Source organism: Stylophora pistillata, chromosome 9 (assembly GCF_964205215.1).
Source record: "Stylophora pistillata chromosome 9, jaStyPist1.2, whole genome shotgun sequence".
NCBI lineage: Eukaryota > Metazoa > Cnidaria > Anthozoa > Scleractinia > Pocilloporidae > Stylophora > Stylophora pistillata.
This window is the reverse complement of record NC_142527.1, coordinates 2776169-2791123: the sequence shown is the minus strand read 5'-3', so window position 1 is coordinate 2791123 and position 14955 is coordinate 2776169. Positions and strand designations below refer to the sequence as shown.

At 42.7% G+C, this 14955-nt stretch overlaps 1 protein-coding gene across 2 annotated transcripts; it reads right to left on the bottom strand.

Annotated features, from left to right (window-relative positions):
- Nucleotides 1-690: 690 nt before the first annotated feature.
- LOC111328251 (NACHT domain- and WD repeat-containing protein 1-like) lies at nt 691-14055 on the bottom strand. Of its 2 annotated transcripts, XM_022932649.2 has the most exons (10): nt 13661-14055; nt 12006-12114; nt 11264-11780; nt 10659-10861; nt 10233-10566; nt 7822-8546; nt 7103-7315; nt 4873-6570; nt 3636-4460; nt 691-2724 (listed from the first exon to the last, which is right to left on the bottom strand). In XM_022932649.2, the coding sequence occupies exons 2-10, from the start codon at nt 12054-12056 to the stop codon at nt 1924-1926; spliced, it is 5367 nt and encodes a 1788-aa protein (XP_022788384.2). In that variant the 5' UTR covers nt 12057-12114; nt 13661-14055; the 3' UTR covers nt 691-1923. The 2 variants fall into 2 exon arrangements, with proteins under 2 accessions (XP_022788384.2, XP_088590394.1); XM_088734268.1 differs by lacking the exon at nt 13661-14055 and having other exon boundaries at nt 12006-12505.
- Between the last annotated feature and the right edge of the window lie 900 nt (nt 14056-14955).

Here is a 14955-nt window from a genome sequence, read left to right as displayed (position 1 = left end):
ATGCCCCCTCCCCCCCTTCCCAGTAAACAGGCCAGACCACATCACAGTAATCTCGTGATGTGGGTTCTTTAACGTCCCTTGCCGAAATTAACTAATTGATAGGTGCAGGAGACGGGACCTCCGGCTTTACGTCCTATCCGAGAAGACGAAGCAATGTGAGTGAAGCGTCTTGCTTAAGGACACAACGTCAAGCCCCAGCCAGGACTTGAACCCGGGCCATCTGACCTAGAGTCCAGCGCACTGACCACTGGACTACTCACGCCTTTAGCTTATATGCCGCAAACACTTATGTAATTTCCATAAGGCTCACAGAAATTCGACGGGCAACTTCAAAGAGCTTTGAGTAACCTTTAGTTACATTAGGGAACTTCCGGCTGTCGCTGCTTAACTAAGAACCTATAAGAGCGTTCGCCCCAACACGTCCTACCAAACAGGTCGCTGTAAGAGTTGGCACAATAAATCTCAGCCTTGTGGAAACTGTGAGTCCTTAGTTCATTTTTAGTTTCACGGATCTCTCTGCCACAGGAGCTGAAGCCGCTACACTTTATGTTCGAAAAGTTTCGAGTTTTCCCTTTCCCCCTTATTTACAGATTTCCACGGACGTTTTGAGTTTCTTTTCTCTCCTCACTTCGCGTGACAGCGGTTGTTTCATATCTATATTGCCTTCACACTCAACCGGACACACAAGAGTTGATATCTGGGCGGGTTGGCCAGCCAAGCCACCGTTTATTTAACGCCAATCGATATGCTAACAGAAGTCCATTACAATTGAAGTAAACTAAATGCACCAAAGCCGGACACGAAAACTCCTAAAAACCAGCAGGTGGAAAAAACGGGGAACGTGTACCCCCGACCAAGGCAGCGGTGCCACCCTTGGGGTCTTAGGGTATCCTATGAATGACATGCATTTTTACATAGTTATTTATGGTAATATGCAAGTACCGCTCTAAAATTATACAAAAGACGAAAACGAAAAGCTACACACGGTAAAGGCTGACCGTAGAATGCCTTGCCCCACTAACGACCTCTACTTACAAACCACGATCCCATAACTCTCTGCGTACCTCGCAGCCACCCCCAGTCCTCCGATACGTGCCGGCAAAATATTAATTCATGCTCATTAGGATTACCACAAATTACATTTTTCGTTGGAAATAACGCACGATCGGCCATAACTAGCCCCCTGCGCATGCCCGACTTTTGACCGCCGTGTTGGGTTTGTTATCATGCTTGCAGCTTTATCGCGTATTTATCTTGTAAGACACGTGCCACATGTTAGGATTAGTCTTACCGGCTAGTTTTTGTTTAATGGAAAATGCCTCGGCTTTATTACACTAAGCGACATTTGAATCAAAATTCTAAATGACATTGATTGCCTCTACAAGAGTTATCTTACTTGGTAACCACAGAGCAATTTCAAGTGGGTAAAAGTTGAATTTTGAGTCACCTTGACTTGGTAACCGAGAAAACTCGCTATAATATCTCTAGCGGAAACTAAGAATCAGCTCAATCTCTGAACAGAAGCTCTGAGCAGAGGTCTATCTTTCAGTTTCAGGTTCAGTTTTAGTTCAGTATATCTAATTCTAGCTCTGATCGTCATGTGGTATATTAATGGATACATTGTACTAATCCTCCAATATCTTCTACTTCTTTTACCACTGTTTGTAAGCATAATATGCGCGATAGAGGGAAGTCCAAGCAATCCCGTAACGTTTACGCCACTCAATTGAAAAACTGTTATATCGTTTAACAGTTCAGCTAAGATCTTGCCAGTGTTATATCCAGATCACCTAGACCAATTTCAAATACACAACTAGGATCTGGCTACAGCATTTAGAACTTGAATGTGACGAAGAAAACAACTGATGACTCAATCACTTCGATAATTAATTCCAAGATTACGTTGTTAGAGCCACATTGTATTTATTGAATATCACCATCATCATCATCGTTGTCGTCGTCAACGTCATTAGGATCACATGGATCCATCATTCCTTTAAATTCACTCAGCTCTTTGTGGTTGCCATAAGAGGAAAGTGCTAGCTTCATCTTCTCCTCGCATTCAGGGATGTGTAATCTAAGTGTCATAACTGTAACACTGGCCGGTGCTGCAAAAACGATGCGATCACCGAGAGGACAGATTGCAAACGGGTTTGTGTCGACTGTATAAGAGGCCAGCTTCTTGCCCTTTATTAGATCCCAGGCCTCGAAGGATGAGGGCTGATACCCCTTGGAGTCGGTGGTAATGGCGATAGTGCCCTCTTCGTTGAGGTAAATTTTATCGACGTCCGTGGCAACGAGGTCGTGAACCAGCTTTCCAGTCTGAATCTCCCAAACTTTGAGACTCTCGTAGCTAGTTAAGGCAAGCATGCTTTTCGATGATATTGCGACCATATTCCTCCCACTTGAACCTTCTTCCAAGGTGTGCATCAGCTCACCAGTTTCCGTGTTCCATATCGCACTTATCTGGTCGTTTTTAAGCTGTAAGATGAAGTATTTACCATCCTCAGTGATGGCTGAACCATCCAAACCTAACTGCTCGTCTTTAATGGGGTCCAAAGTCTTGTGCTTTTGTGTTTTGGTGTTAAAAACCAAAAGAGGAACTGTTTGATCTTCTTGCTCGACGTAGAAGCTGGCCTGAGAGCAGATCACAGTGCTACCATCTTTACTGATTAATATTCCTTCGAGGCGATACTTCTGGCCAAGTTTGTATTGTCCAACAACCTACACGTAAAATAAAAACTACTGATTGAACAAAATTTTACGGCATGAAAACTCATCCCTAATCTCTGATGCATTGGTGTTTCCGTAACGGGGTGGGGTATGGGATTAATGACACTATTTCACAAGAAGGGAATTTAAACCGGAGCTAAAGTTTAAACAAAGGAGAAAACTGATGCATTGACAACGAGCTTGACTGGGTGAGTTTCGGAGTGTGCCAATGTGCGCAGCAAACTGAACTGGAAGAGAGGTCGTTTATGTTATTGATTCTTGGGGGCTTAGCGCTCCAGTACTCTCTCACTGAGCCACGGAGAACTCGGCTAGGAAGCTAGGCCTTTAACAATTTCACATGCAACAAAGATCTTGCATATTGCTATCAATTATTGAGTATTGAGTATTGAGTACAGTTATTAGAAAAAAGAAAGATGGTGAAGTTTGAGTTCTGTTGTCAATTACATGATGAGTGGGGTGGCATGTCGGAGTGGCATGCATGCGAGGGTTGGCCTCTAGGTGTGAGGCACCTGTGAAAACGCGCCGGGGAGCCATCTTCTCACGCATGCCACATCTCTGTTACGCATGCCAGCGAAAATAGTACGCATCGTCAAGATTCAGTTTCTAAGTGGATGCTTCAGGTTATAGAGCCCCCATGCAGCTAGTTATGTCATAATAGCAATAGAACGCATTTTGTCCGGGCTCTCTAACGCGATAAAGCCACGCGGGATGTTGAGAGAACACGAAGGCACGTGATCTATAAGCTTTCCTCGTGTTCCTCCAACATCTCGCGTGGCTTTATAAGGCCTGGAAAAATGTGTTCTTTTGCTTAAGTAAAGAAAAAAGATCATAATTCCTTTTTTGTCACGAGCATCGGAAACTGTAACAATGAAAAGGCCATAAAACAGAAAATATATGTGTACCTTGCCAGTGTGAACGTTCCAAACTTTTAAATTCCGTCTCCCACGGGACAGCCCGATGAAATTATTTCCGTCTATCAATCCAACGGCATTCAGTCTTTTGCTGGCTTTCCCTTGCAAAACACAAGTCGCTTTCGCTTGATCAAAGTCTAGCAACTTGAAGTGATCAAAGCGATCCTTGGTAGCTTCCCCAACGGCCATTCGCCCGACACCAACCTTATCATCTATCATGTGCAATGGCTGAGGAGCGTTCATAGCCTTGATAGAGCGGACTTTGACCCCAGCGAGAGCATCCCACACAGCAATTTCAGGCATCATCTTGACGGTGCAGCTGGCAATCACATGCCGGTTATCTGCAGCAACTGTGAGCATCCATATTGTATCAGCAAAACCTTCCGTGGTGGCTGTGACATCCGTCTCATCTTCATCGACACTCTGTCGTGTATCGTAGATCCTAAGAACTCCATCTGATCCAGCTGTTGCCACAACATCTCCGTTACGTCCATAGGTACCGAATGCTGGTTGTAGCCTCGCTACGATGGTGGGTTCGCCCGTGTGAAGGTCCCATTTTACCAGTTCATAATTATTTCTTATAGCTGTCGCATTCCTACCATCCTCACTTACGATGAGGCGGTTGCTGTAGCCGATTCCGAAGTCTTTGAGGTCTAAAACATAGTCACCAGTTTCAGCATTGTAGACTTTTAGTTGTGACTTAACATAGCCTTCTGATACCACGAGTAACTGCTTCCTGGAAGTAAGGTGGATTTCTTTTACTTTCGTGTCTTCCATCTCCCCTCGGATCTCCTCTTTGTCCAACACTACGTTTATCTAGAAGCGGATGGTGGAATAAGAACCGTATAATAACAAATTTAACTGCGTTGTGATTGGTACGATAGATGGTGCCTGCCAAGTTTAACAACTAAGTGGGCAAGTAAAGTAATCATGAAGGCATCATCGTTGAAACTGACGTTTCAAGCGGTGACCAAATTATTCCTGGGAATATTAGTCAGAAATAATAAGTACGACGTGATAATTGGAAAGATAGGCATATACCTGGGAAAAGGCTCTTTAGTAATCCACATCCAGTGTTTAAAAATGTTTAATTGGAAAATTAAACTGGAGGCAAATATTGATTAATTTAATCCCTCTATAAGGAGATACCGTAGAGCGTCATCCATCCACAGTCATAAACTTTACTGTAAATACTCAAGTGCGAAGCGCGTGAGGTTTAAATACCTACCGAACGGACTTCCTCCCCAGTTTTCACATTTAGTACGTGAACCGTCTTTGTGTTGCGTACGCAATAAACAGCGAGTTCTCCGTTCGCGTCCAAAGACCCAAATTCTTCCTCGACGTTGATGCCTTTGACAATTATGTCATGAAGAAGCTTACCACTTGCGGTCTCCCAGATTCGCACACTGGAATCCCCGAGGGCAACAATCAGCTCGTCATTCCCGGTAAAAGCAACGGAAGGAAATCTTCTGAACCAGTTCCCCTGATCTTTCATGGGTTTGTACTCTTGTAAGATCTTGTTCGTCCTCGCATTGATGAGGTACATGTTGGCCGAGGACCCCGACGCGATAAAAATGTCGTCGTTGTTTTTACTTATTTTTGCGCACCAGCACGCGTTTACATCCGTTTCAGAAGAGTCGAAACAGACCTTTCTCTGCCTTCTTCCACTCTTTGCATCAAGGTAGAGTAAGCATAGTCCTTCTGAACCACGATTACATGTCACGATTGTCTTGGAATCAATCGTAAAATTCACATACTCAATACCACCGTGGAACTCTTCATTTGATAGGGAATTTATCAGAGAGCCACCAGCGGGTGTCAGGCACTGTTGGCTTGGAATGAACGCTGGTACAGATGGAGCATGGGCAGCTACTAACACCTTTTTCAGATATGGGAATTCTTGCTTGTGCATGTACTTGTATAGGCGGCCTATTAGCTGAACAGGCAACTGACGAGAATCCTGTCTGAGTGCGTGCGCTGACAAACTGAGGCATTTTTGGAGGAGGTCAAACTCCCTGTCGTCTGGATAAAGGGTAAGAGCGGTATTGAAATCTTGTAGCACTGATTCCACAGAACTGCCTTGGACCTTGGCAAGAAGGAACTCGAAGTTGCACAGAGTATCCTGTTTGAGCTTTTCAATTTGTTTGGAATGAAGAAGATGATGCGGTAATTCACTTAGCTTGCGCAAATTGAAGATAGGTTTGTCTTCGCTTACATCGAACATAAGCGGCTGTTTAGGCACCAGTCGATCCATCGCCATTTTCTTGCCACCCTTGTCCACATAAGACTTCTTCACGCCATCTGACCAGTCGCCGAGGAAATACTCGCTCAGGTTTGAATAGATACTGACTGCTTGATCGTCTCCAAGGTAGCGCTCACGGGCAACTTCTATGAATTGGCGATGATACCAGTTAATAACTCGAGCGCCGTCGGCACCTCGTTCAATGAGGTAGTCTCCAATGTCGGATCGGATTCGAATCCATAGTAAAGGAGGTAACCGACGAATTGGTGGTGTCCAGTATTGATAAACGTCATTTAGAACCATATCATCCAGGGAAAGGATGTCTTCCAGCTCGGGCTCTGTCAAACCATTCCTAGACGCTGTAATGTACGCTAAAGCTTGGCTTACAAGGACTTTTCCATGAAGTCTTTCTACACGGTCAAGAAGGTCATGAATTATTCCCTTAATAGATGGCGTCAGTTTGGTCTCACTTGGAGTCGTATAGGATTTCCATCGACAGGCCTCGTCAAAACATAACTTCAGGTACAGAGGCAATGGACACTTTGCAAAGGCCTCCAAGACAATCTCCTCTTGCTCCTTTTGTAGCTGTCGTCCACTTGATTTGAACCAGTTGTTTAGTATTTGCTTCGCTGTGTCGACCGGCATTTTCGGAACTTCTAAAAGGACAGAGGCTTCATATTTTTCCTAGAATTAAATAGAGTTGGCGTTATTGGAGAATGTGGGAGATTGTTGCGTGCGACAGGGGCTGTAACCTTAATTCAACCCTATCATTCAATCAGGGTTCGTACACTTTTTCAGGCCAAAGATTCAAGGACTTTTCAAGGACTTTCCAGGACCCTACTTAGAAATTTCAAGGACTTTTTGTAATGACAATTTTACCTCAAAACCAAAAATTCAAGTACTTTGAAGACCTTGAAATCGGCCTCCTGAAATTCAAGGGTTTTTAAGGGTTATCAAGACGAGTACGAACCCTGTTAAATGACATTCTTGACATTTGACATTAAAAAAGTATTTTCTCCTACTGGGAGTAAAAAAAATAAAGGTTGTGATGTGTCTGGTACCACTATACCACGGTGTTATCTGAGGGAGGTTGCGGCTTCCGTAGGTCTTCCTGCACCTTTCACAACTTTAGTGTTAAATAGATAAATGTCGCTCGTCAACAAAAACGTTATTGATGGAATGCAATGACATCTCACATTAAAACGCAGGCATTCACCTGAAGCTTGGGAAAGCAAATGTACTTTTCACCAGGAAGCGTTGACAAGATCAGAAAAACATTGTTTGGCATCTCCTTGGGCACCCAGTCCAACTCTCTACCTCCGTCATCATCCGACAGTTGATCCAGGGAATCAAGAACCAGGATAATAGGCTTCGATGAAGCGTTTTCTTCCAAGCATTTGGGGAAAAATTCCATTAGAGACCTCATATCCTGTTGTGGAAAATTATTGTGAGACGGTATCACCAAAAGGTGTATCTCGATGTTTTTATTTAGCATATTTTAAAGAAAATTTTACATCCCTCTTGCAGCATATCTGGAAAGCGCCAGCAACAGTTTACGAGCAGACCTCTCTGTTTTTTTCTACCTAATTATGACGTAAGCATTAGAGGACCCACTCAAAACTACTCCACACTGCACAAAGCTTAGGACAATTGGAGCAGTTTTCGATTGAAAGACTGAAAATACTCAGATAATCGCAAAAGTCAGTCAGAGCAAATAAAATAATCGGAGGGATCCATCGAGAAGCCAAAATAAGCTGCGCGTGCGAGCTGCGAGAGAATCCGTGGCTCCAGTCGCAATTGGTTATGATTTGTAATGCGATGAATGAATGCATGATAGCGCTAGTCCATTCATCACTGGGAAAAGAAAAGTTTCACCAATGTAATCCCGGATTCCTTACAACAATCAGTCCATTATCAACCTTTTCATGCACTCACCTGTGGCACCGTTGCACCCTGGGAATCCTCATTAGTCTTTGAAATCTGTTGACAGATACTATGTAACAATGATCTTGCATTCGACGAATCTGGAGTTGTTCCAATAAATCGAGTCACCACTGTGGCTGATTCTCCACCGAGCCATTTCTTCACATCCATGGCAACTTTAGCCATCAGAGATGTCTTCCCAGAACCTGATTCCCCATGCAACACAGCAATTCGTTCTCCCAGGATCGTGTCCTTCACTTCGGTCAAAAATTCGTCTCGGCCCTGAAACATCCCGCATTTCTTCCTACAAAACGAACCATGTTGGAACACTTCTTCGGTCAAGATGTCCTCCTTGTTGGTTGACTGGTCTTCCTCGATACCTCGGTTAATTCTGTCAGTTAAGGTGTCATAAAAGTCTGTACAAAGCTTCTTAATGTATTGCGCATGCTCTTGTGAAGCACTTGGATCGATACCATTAGTATGCCATTTGACGTCATATTGAATGATGTTGTTCTTGCTCAAAACCTCAGGTAGGTCTTTCTCTCTGAGCTCTTCTAGCAACGTCTGCGCCGAGTCATCCACCGACGAAGGATTTCCCCAGCGTTTGTCGACAAACTTTCCAGTGTTGGGATCCGTGACAAAATCACTGATGTCAGTGATAACCCTCCTGAACCAGAAGCAATGGTTGTCCTTTCCAGTAGCGTTGATAATCCCTCTTCGAATTTCATCCTCTGTCACTAAAGGAAGAGAAAAGAAGAAGACTGTTGAGCACGCTAAGGCTGAATAAGTAAGCATTCGAGTTAATTTTGAACCATTAGCTTCAAGGTAATGCTAAAAGAGGAAAGTGATTTACACTTTGGGAGAATCCCGGGACTACTTGAACTGATTACATTTTTAAGAGGTTTCGCGGAATTTGCTCTCCGCACACGCTGGTTCAACAAACGAGGACTGTATACTCTCTTTTGAGTTGGCTTTTATTCTTCAGCTCACAACATGCACGTTCTGCTCTACGATCTAACTAACTTAGGATTACAAGTGCCACTTTTATTGGCTACAGATATCCACACCCAGATACGTAGGTAGGGTGTGGTCGGATAGAGCTTAGTTGTCTATTAATTTCCTAATCGGTTGATCCCACTCATTACTGTTGCATTGGTCTGTTACACAAATCTTAGCGTTCATCTTAACATGCGGTTTCACTAGCAATTATCTAGTTAATTACATCATTGTTTGTCGATCGTTCTACGCATTTATTCAGCAGAGCTGGTGGGGTCGTGTGTTTAGAAACCCACCCATCCCACCCCGGGGAGGACATCCATCACACAGTAATCTCGTGCGTGGGAAATTAACGTCTCTTACCCCTAACCCTGCAGGAGACGGGACCTCTGTTTATTTGTCCCTATCCGAGAAGACTAGAATATCTAACCATTCTTTGTCAATATTTCCGGTTACATTCTACCGGTCTCTATTAGAGGTAAAGAAACAATAACTCACTTAGTGCGCCGCTAATCATGCGAAGTATAACAAAACAAGCAAAATCCTAATAATGGGTGTAAACGTTCTATAACAGCTGCAAGGTAATACTAAAAGAGGAAAGTGATTTACACTTTTGGAGAATCCCGAGACTACTTGAACTGATTACATTTTTAAGAACAGTTGAGAATTTTGGGGATACAAGTTAGCAACCGTACAGCACTCACCCCATTGACTGACTGACTGATTTCTTTATTCATACACAATGGAGTATTCAGCAGAGCTGGTGGGGTCGTGTGTTTAGAAACCCACCCATCTCACCCCGGGGAGGACATCCATCACACAGTAATCTCGTGCGTGGGAAATTAACGTCTCTTACCCCTAACCCTGCAGGAGACGGGACCTCCGTTTATTTGTCCCTATCCGAGAAGACTAGAATATCTAACCATTTCTTGATGTTATCTGGAAAGGTAGCATATTCTTCTGAATTATTTTAAGACCTTGAGTGTTGGTCCGGCTGGGGCTCGAACCCTCGACCTCCTGCACAACAGTCCAGCGCTCTATCCATTGAGCTAACCGGGAGGCGGTTGTAAAAGGATAAGCAGCTAATTAACCCTTTCACTCCAGAGATAACTTTAATAATTATCCCTACTTTCTTTCATACACTTCTCATGGTGTCACTTTGGAGAACTTGGTATCTGATCAACTAATAATTCCCTAATAATTCGCGTCACTTGTCTGCTTGATATAGTGTTGACATTTTTAAGGAGAAATTCTGTCTTGGTCACTCATTAGAGTGAAAGGGTTAAGTGAAGTTCCAGACAATTTTAATTCCTTACACTTAAAAACAATTACTTTCCAAAAGTGTTTTTGATCCATGATGATATTTTCCTTCTTCTCATTGGACGATATGGAAAAAGGTCAATAAAATGAACTTCGTTAACACATACCTGACATGTAGTACTTATGTCGCTCTGCCTCATTGTCTAACGCCTTGTCAGCGGCCACCCTCAAAATAACCTGCATTCTTTCAAACGCTGTCCACCATTCAGCAGACGCCTTCTTACGTGACTCTTCATTCGCGTAGTCCCTGTAATGAGGTAGCAGTGATGTAATTGGCTGTAACAAATATTGAGCTGGAACTGAGTTGTCGTCTCGCCAGAACCAGTGTTTCAGGAGTGCAGCATCGTCTTGCTTGTCAACAGCGTTGAGGAGCTTCTCAAACTCAGCGACATGAATCTTCACTGGAAAAGGACGGTAACCATATTTTTGCCCTAGAAAGGTCTGAACAAAGACAATCATGTGAGACGTGCTTCTAGTATCATCTCTTACAGTATACAGGGGAATCTGCATATCGCGTTATGAGTCAAACTTACTATAAAGTTGGGTCCAGTTGATAGCTTCTGACATGCGCGTAGCTCTCTCATGCACAGCTCAGTGGTCATGTGATCATCAGTGGACTCGTCCCGGACTCCCCATCTCATGTCCACCACCTGAAAGTCATATCCTCTCTCCTGACAGTAGGACTTAAGTCGAGGGTATACTCGCTCCATTAATGTGTTACGTTCAACCGAGGTGTCTAAAAGTTAAACAAAGAACAATAAGCCATTTCGTTTGCTCCTGGCTCTCCTCGCACGAACAAAAGAATTCTGAAATTAATGAGAAGCAACTCTGTGAAGTTTGGGAAATTAAGTTTGAAAAAAGACAAAAAAAAATAACTAAGCTAAGGTTTCTGCAGACCCCATACGGATCTAGAAATAACCAATCCTGTGCCATGGATTTTGCTCACGTGAACATCTCTTGCAGTGTTGAATCGTCTCCGCAAAACCATTGACGCACAACCCGAGCTACATGTGATACCACTCCTGGGATAACTAGAATTCTTTTTCTGTAATTTCTTTAATTGCAGTTCATCCACACTTTCTTGTATACGATCAAAACAGAAATTATTTCAAGAAATTGTGAAAGAAAAAAAAAATACCTGTGAAAGTGGAGCTGGTAAAAATCCTCACGATTTTGGCTTTTTCTGGATATTCAAAATCCATATCACCAACCAAGGCTTTCTCTACTTTTTTCTCGTAACTCAAGTTCACCTCATTCTGAGCCAAGACGACGTCTTTGACACCGCCTTCTTTCACTTCGACGTCTTTGTTTTTTGTCTCTTCAACTCGTTCTTCTTTTTCTTCATCCTCCTGCGACGATTTACTTTTCTTGCTGCTTGCCGAAGAAGTACCTCTGCTCTTTTTGTCTTCATTGTCTTCACTAGCGCTTTCTTCCTTTTCAGAATCACTTTTGTTCTTCTCATCGTTATCGGAATCATCATCGTCACTTTTCGGCCTTTGTTCGCTTTCGGAACTCTTCTGAGATTCAGTGTCGTCATCTTCGTTCCTCCTTTTCCCCGAATGGTCTTCCCGATTACTCGGGCCAGCGGCCTCTTCTCCCTTATGGTCAGCGGCCTCCTCTCCCTTATGGTCTGCGTCCTGAGGTGCTACATTGACCTGGTGACAAGTGATAAAATAAAACAAAACAAGAGTTATCTCCAGTGACGTCACACGAGTCCTTCCCAAACTTATTTCTTATTGCACTTTGTCGTCCACTTTTGGTCTTACTTTTCATTTAAGACACTTTGGCTTAGGGGTAACAACAAACTACTGCTATATCGCTGTTTTAAAGTTAATCAACAGCCATCTCAATACACTTGAACAAGTTTAGCTCGTTGTTACCTGGAAGCTCTGTCGCGTCTTGGTTTGCTTTTTGGACAGGAGAACACCCATCGTTCTTGATAGACAATCGTGTTTGGAACAAACTCAACGTTGAAGATCAAACCAACCGCTGAAAGATTTTTTAAAGTTATTTCCCGGTTATGATTACTACATACGTAACCAGTGGTATACCATACATGCAGTTCGGACGAGCGTGGAGAAGAAGCCTGATATTTAATTTGAAACATGAGAAAAAGATTCGTTTAAGATTCAAGGGTAAGTTGGGCGTTCTAGTTTTTTTTTTTTTTTCTTCTTCGTTTTGAGTTAAAAGGTTATGCGATTACATTTTCAAATGTTTTTAAATATGTGTCCTTGGTATCCATGAGTTTAAAGAGGCCTGATTTTAAATACTGTTGACTAGTAAAGGTCTTAATAACGATATCAGAAAAATGATTTTTCTGTATAACAATACACCAGCCACCCCCCCCCCCGCTAGTTTCACGCAAGATTGAAATGAATTGCCTTTGTAAACATGCCCCTAGACACCCCCCTAAATAGGCTTCCACCTGCTATACAACCCTTCTTCCTAACTTCGCCGATTGATTTTCGATTCTCAGTATCTCGTCTACATTAGTCCATTCAAATTTCCAATTCCCCTTTACACAATTCATTCCGAATGTGGTGAAGTATTTATAGTGTGGCTGTAGAAGATGCACTTCAAAGACGAGTCCAGTGAAAAACACCGAAAGCAATAGAGATGCTTTTGATGAAATTCACACGAATCACAGACGTATTGAAATGCTTTGGAAACTGATCATAGAACGGCCTAGCCTTTTTGATCAAATAAAATAATTTATGCCAAAATAACGACAGAGTAACCGACGGAAAACCGGTCATACAGCGAGGTAGAGAAGTGGGAAAAAAAAAAACCTTTCTTCGGAGCTTAACCGATGTTTTGAGTTCGTGATTGGCGCCCTAAGTTGATAGCTACTTTTAATCGACTGATGAATTTCAAATTTACTCTTTTGCGTAATCTCTGTTAAAAAAAAAAAAAGGAAAAAAAAAAAAACAGTAAAGCACAACTCGACAGACATTTTAAAATGTCTATTATCCTTCCAGTTTAAATAAGTATTTTAATGAAATAAGCTAAGCGGTTTATATGTTGGCCATGGTACTCATGGTTACCGACAAATTCAAAACAACCTCGGGCATCCTTTTTAAAGCCAAAAAAAGTCTGCTTTCTTTTATTTGCCCTGATCCATACCTTTCTTTTCCTATTGGGAACGAAAACGTAACAAACTGGATTTATTTCTTTCGTGACAATCTTCCCGAAGACAACTAACTTTTAATCTATTCAAGAAGACCATAAAACGCGCTATCTACGAATAAACATCAATTCCTTCGACATAATTGCCTTCCATAATTGTTCTCGTCGAACATTTCAAATGCTTTGTTTCCGTACTACAGGCACGAAGCATAATTTGAAGGTTGTTGGGAAAATTCTTCGTGTTAATTTAGCTCGCAGATCGTGTTTTTAGCTCGATCGACAGATGAACCTGCAACACTTCGTCGATAATCATGTGGTTGACAACACAGCGCGAAGGAAATATTTGCTCGATACACTTCCATGCGATTTTAGAAAAAATAAACAACAACAACAACACTAAAAGACCAACCTTATATACTGGGCTTGGCCATAAATTCTCGCTATTTGTACTGCTTTGCAGTTTTTCGGGCGACAACGTGCACCCAATAACTATGGAAGGGAAACTGCTAGGTGTGACATTAACATTCATGAGAGAAACCTATCTAAAACACGAACATGTCACGAAAGGCTAATGAATTATTAAGTCGTCACGGTTAGTGAAATACTCAATAAGAATTTTCTGCTCCATCTTGTGTTGTGTGAGCTGGAATCAAGGGCAGTTTACTTAAGTGCAATCTGTTTGGAAAGGTCAAAATACAGTGCTCACGAAGAAACTTTAATTGCAGTATCATTTTCATTGATAGATTCAGACAAATCAGCCCGAAGGGTTATGTATGGAAGATTGAATCAAAACAGTACGATTTGGCATTTTCTGTTTCGAAGTATTGAGTGCTACTGAAACGTAATTTTCGTATCCGAGATTTTTGCAATATAATAGAGTTTGAACGTTATTTGCAAACGCTGTGTACCTTTTTTGGGCCAACGCATAGCGGAAAGTACATTTTTAACCATTCGAAGTTGACCGGCTGAGATCAAAATTGGCGGCCATCTTGGCGCGGCCAAAACAGCCCTGTGACGTCACTGGTTGTGTACTTCTGTGAAGGAAGGGTAAAAGCATGGAGTGTGGCTTGCATGTTGGGAGGCCGATAAAGAGGATTTCGGGCAAAATGCCATCCTCGTCTTATTCATCGGCGGCCACATCGGCATCTTGGCTATCTGCGGGAGGTTCGCCCGGATAGGGAGCAAAATTCCCGACTGATACCGAGAACGAATCTCTACCAGTCTATTTAGTTAATCGGAAACTGACGAGATCCACAAGATTAGGATCGAAACCGTGGTCTTGGTTGACCATCTACAGAAAACGTCGAGAGACATTATAACTGTAGATGGGCTACTAAACGCCCCGAGCCAAAGCAATGGCATCCAGAGAATGAAGTAAACATTGAAGCTTCATACGACACCGCCACTGAAGATGATCTACTCGGCAAGTCTGAGGATAACGAACAAATCCCGGTTCTGTCCTCGTGTACCGGTTCATAAGAGCCGATACAAAAGACCAAACAATACACAACAGCTAACCAATGACTCCTAAATAAAGAAAGAACAATACACAACAGCTAACCAATGACTCCTAAACAAAGAAAGAACAATGGTAATTCCCTTGTGAACCGGTACACCAGGACAGAACCCAAGTCCCTCTGTACCAAATGCCTCGCAGAACATGCCCAGAGTCCCTACAATATAGGGCGAGGGCCAAAATGAGAG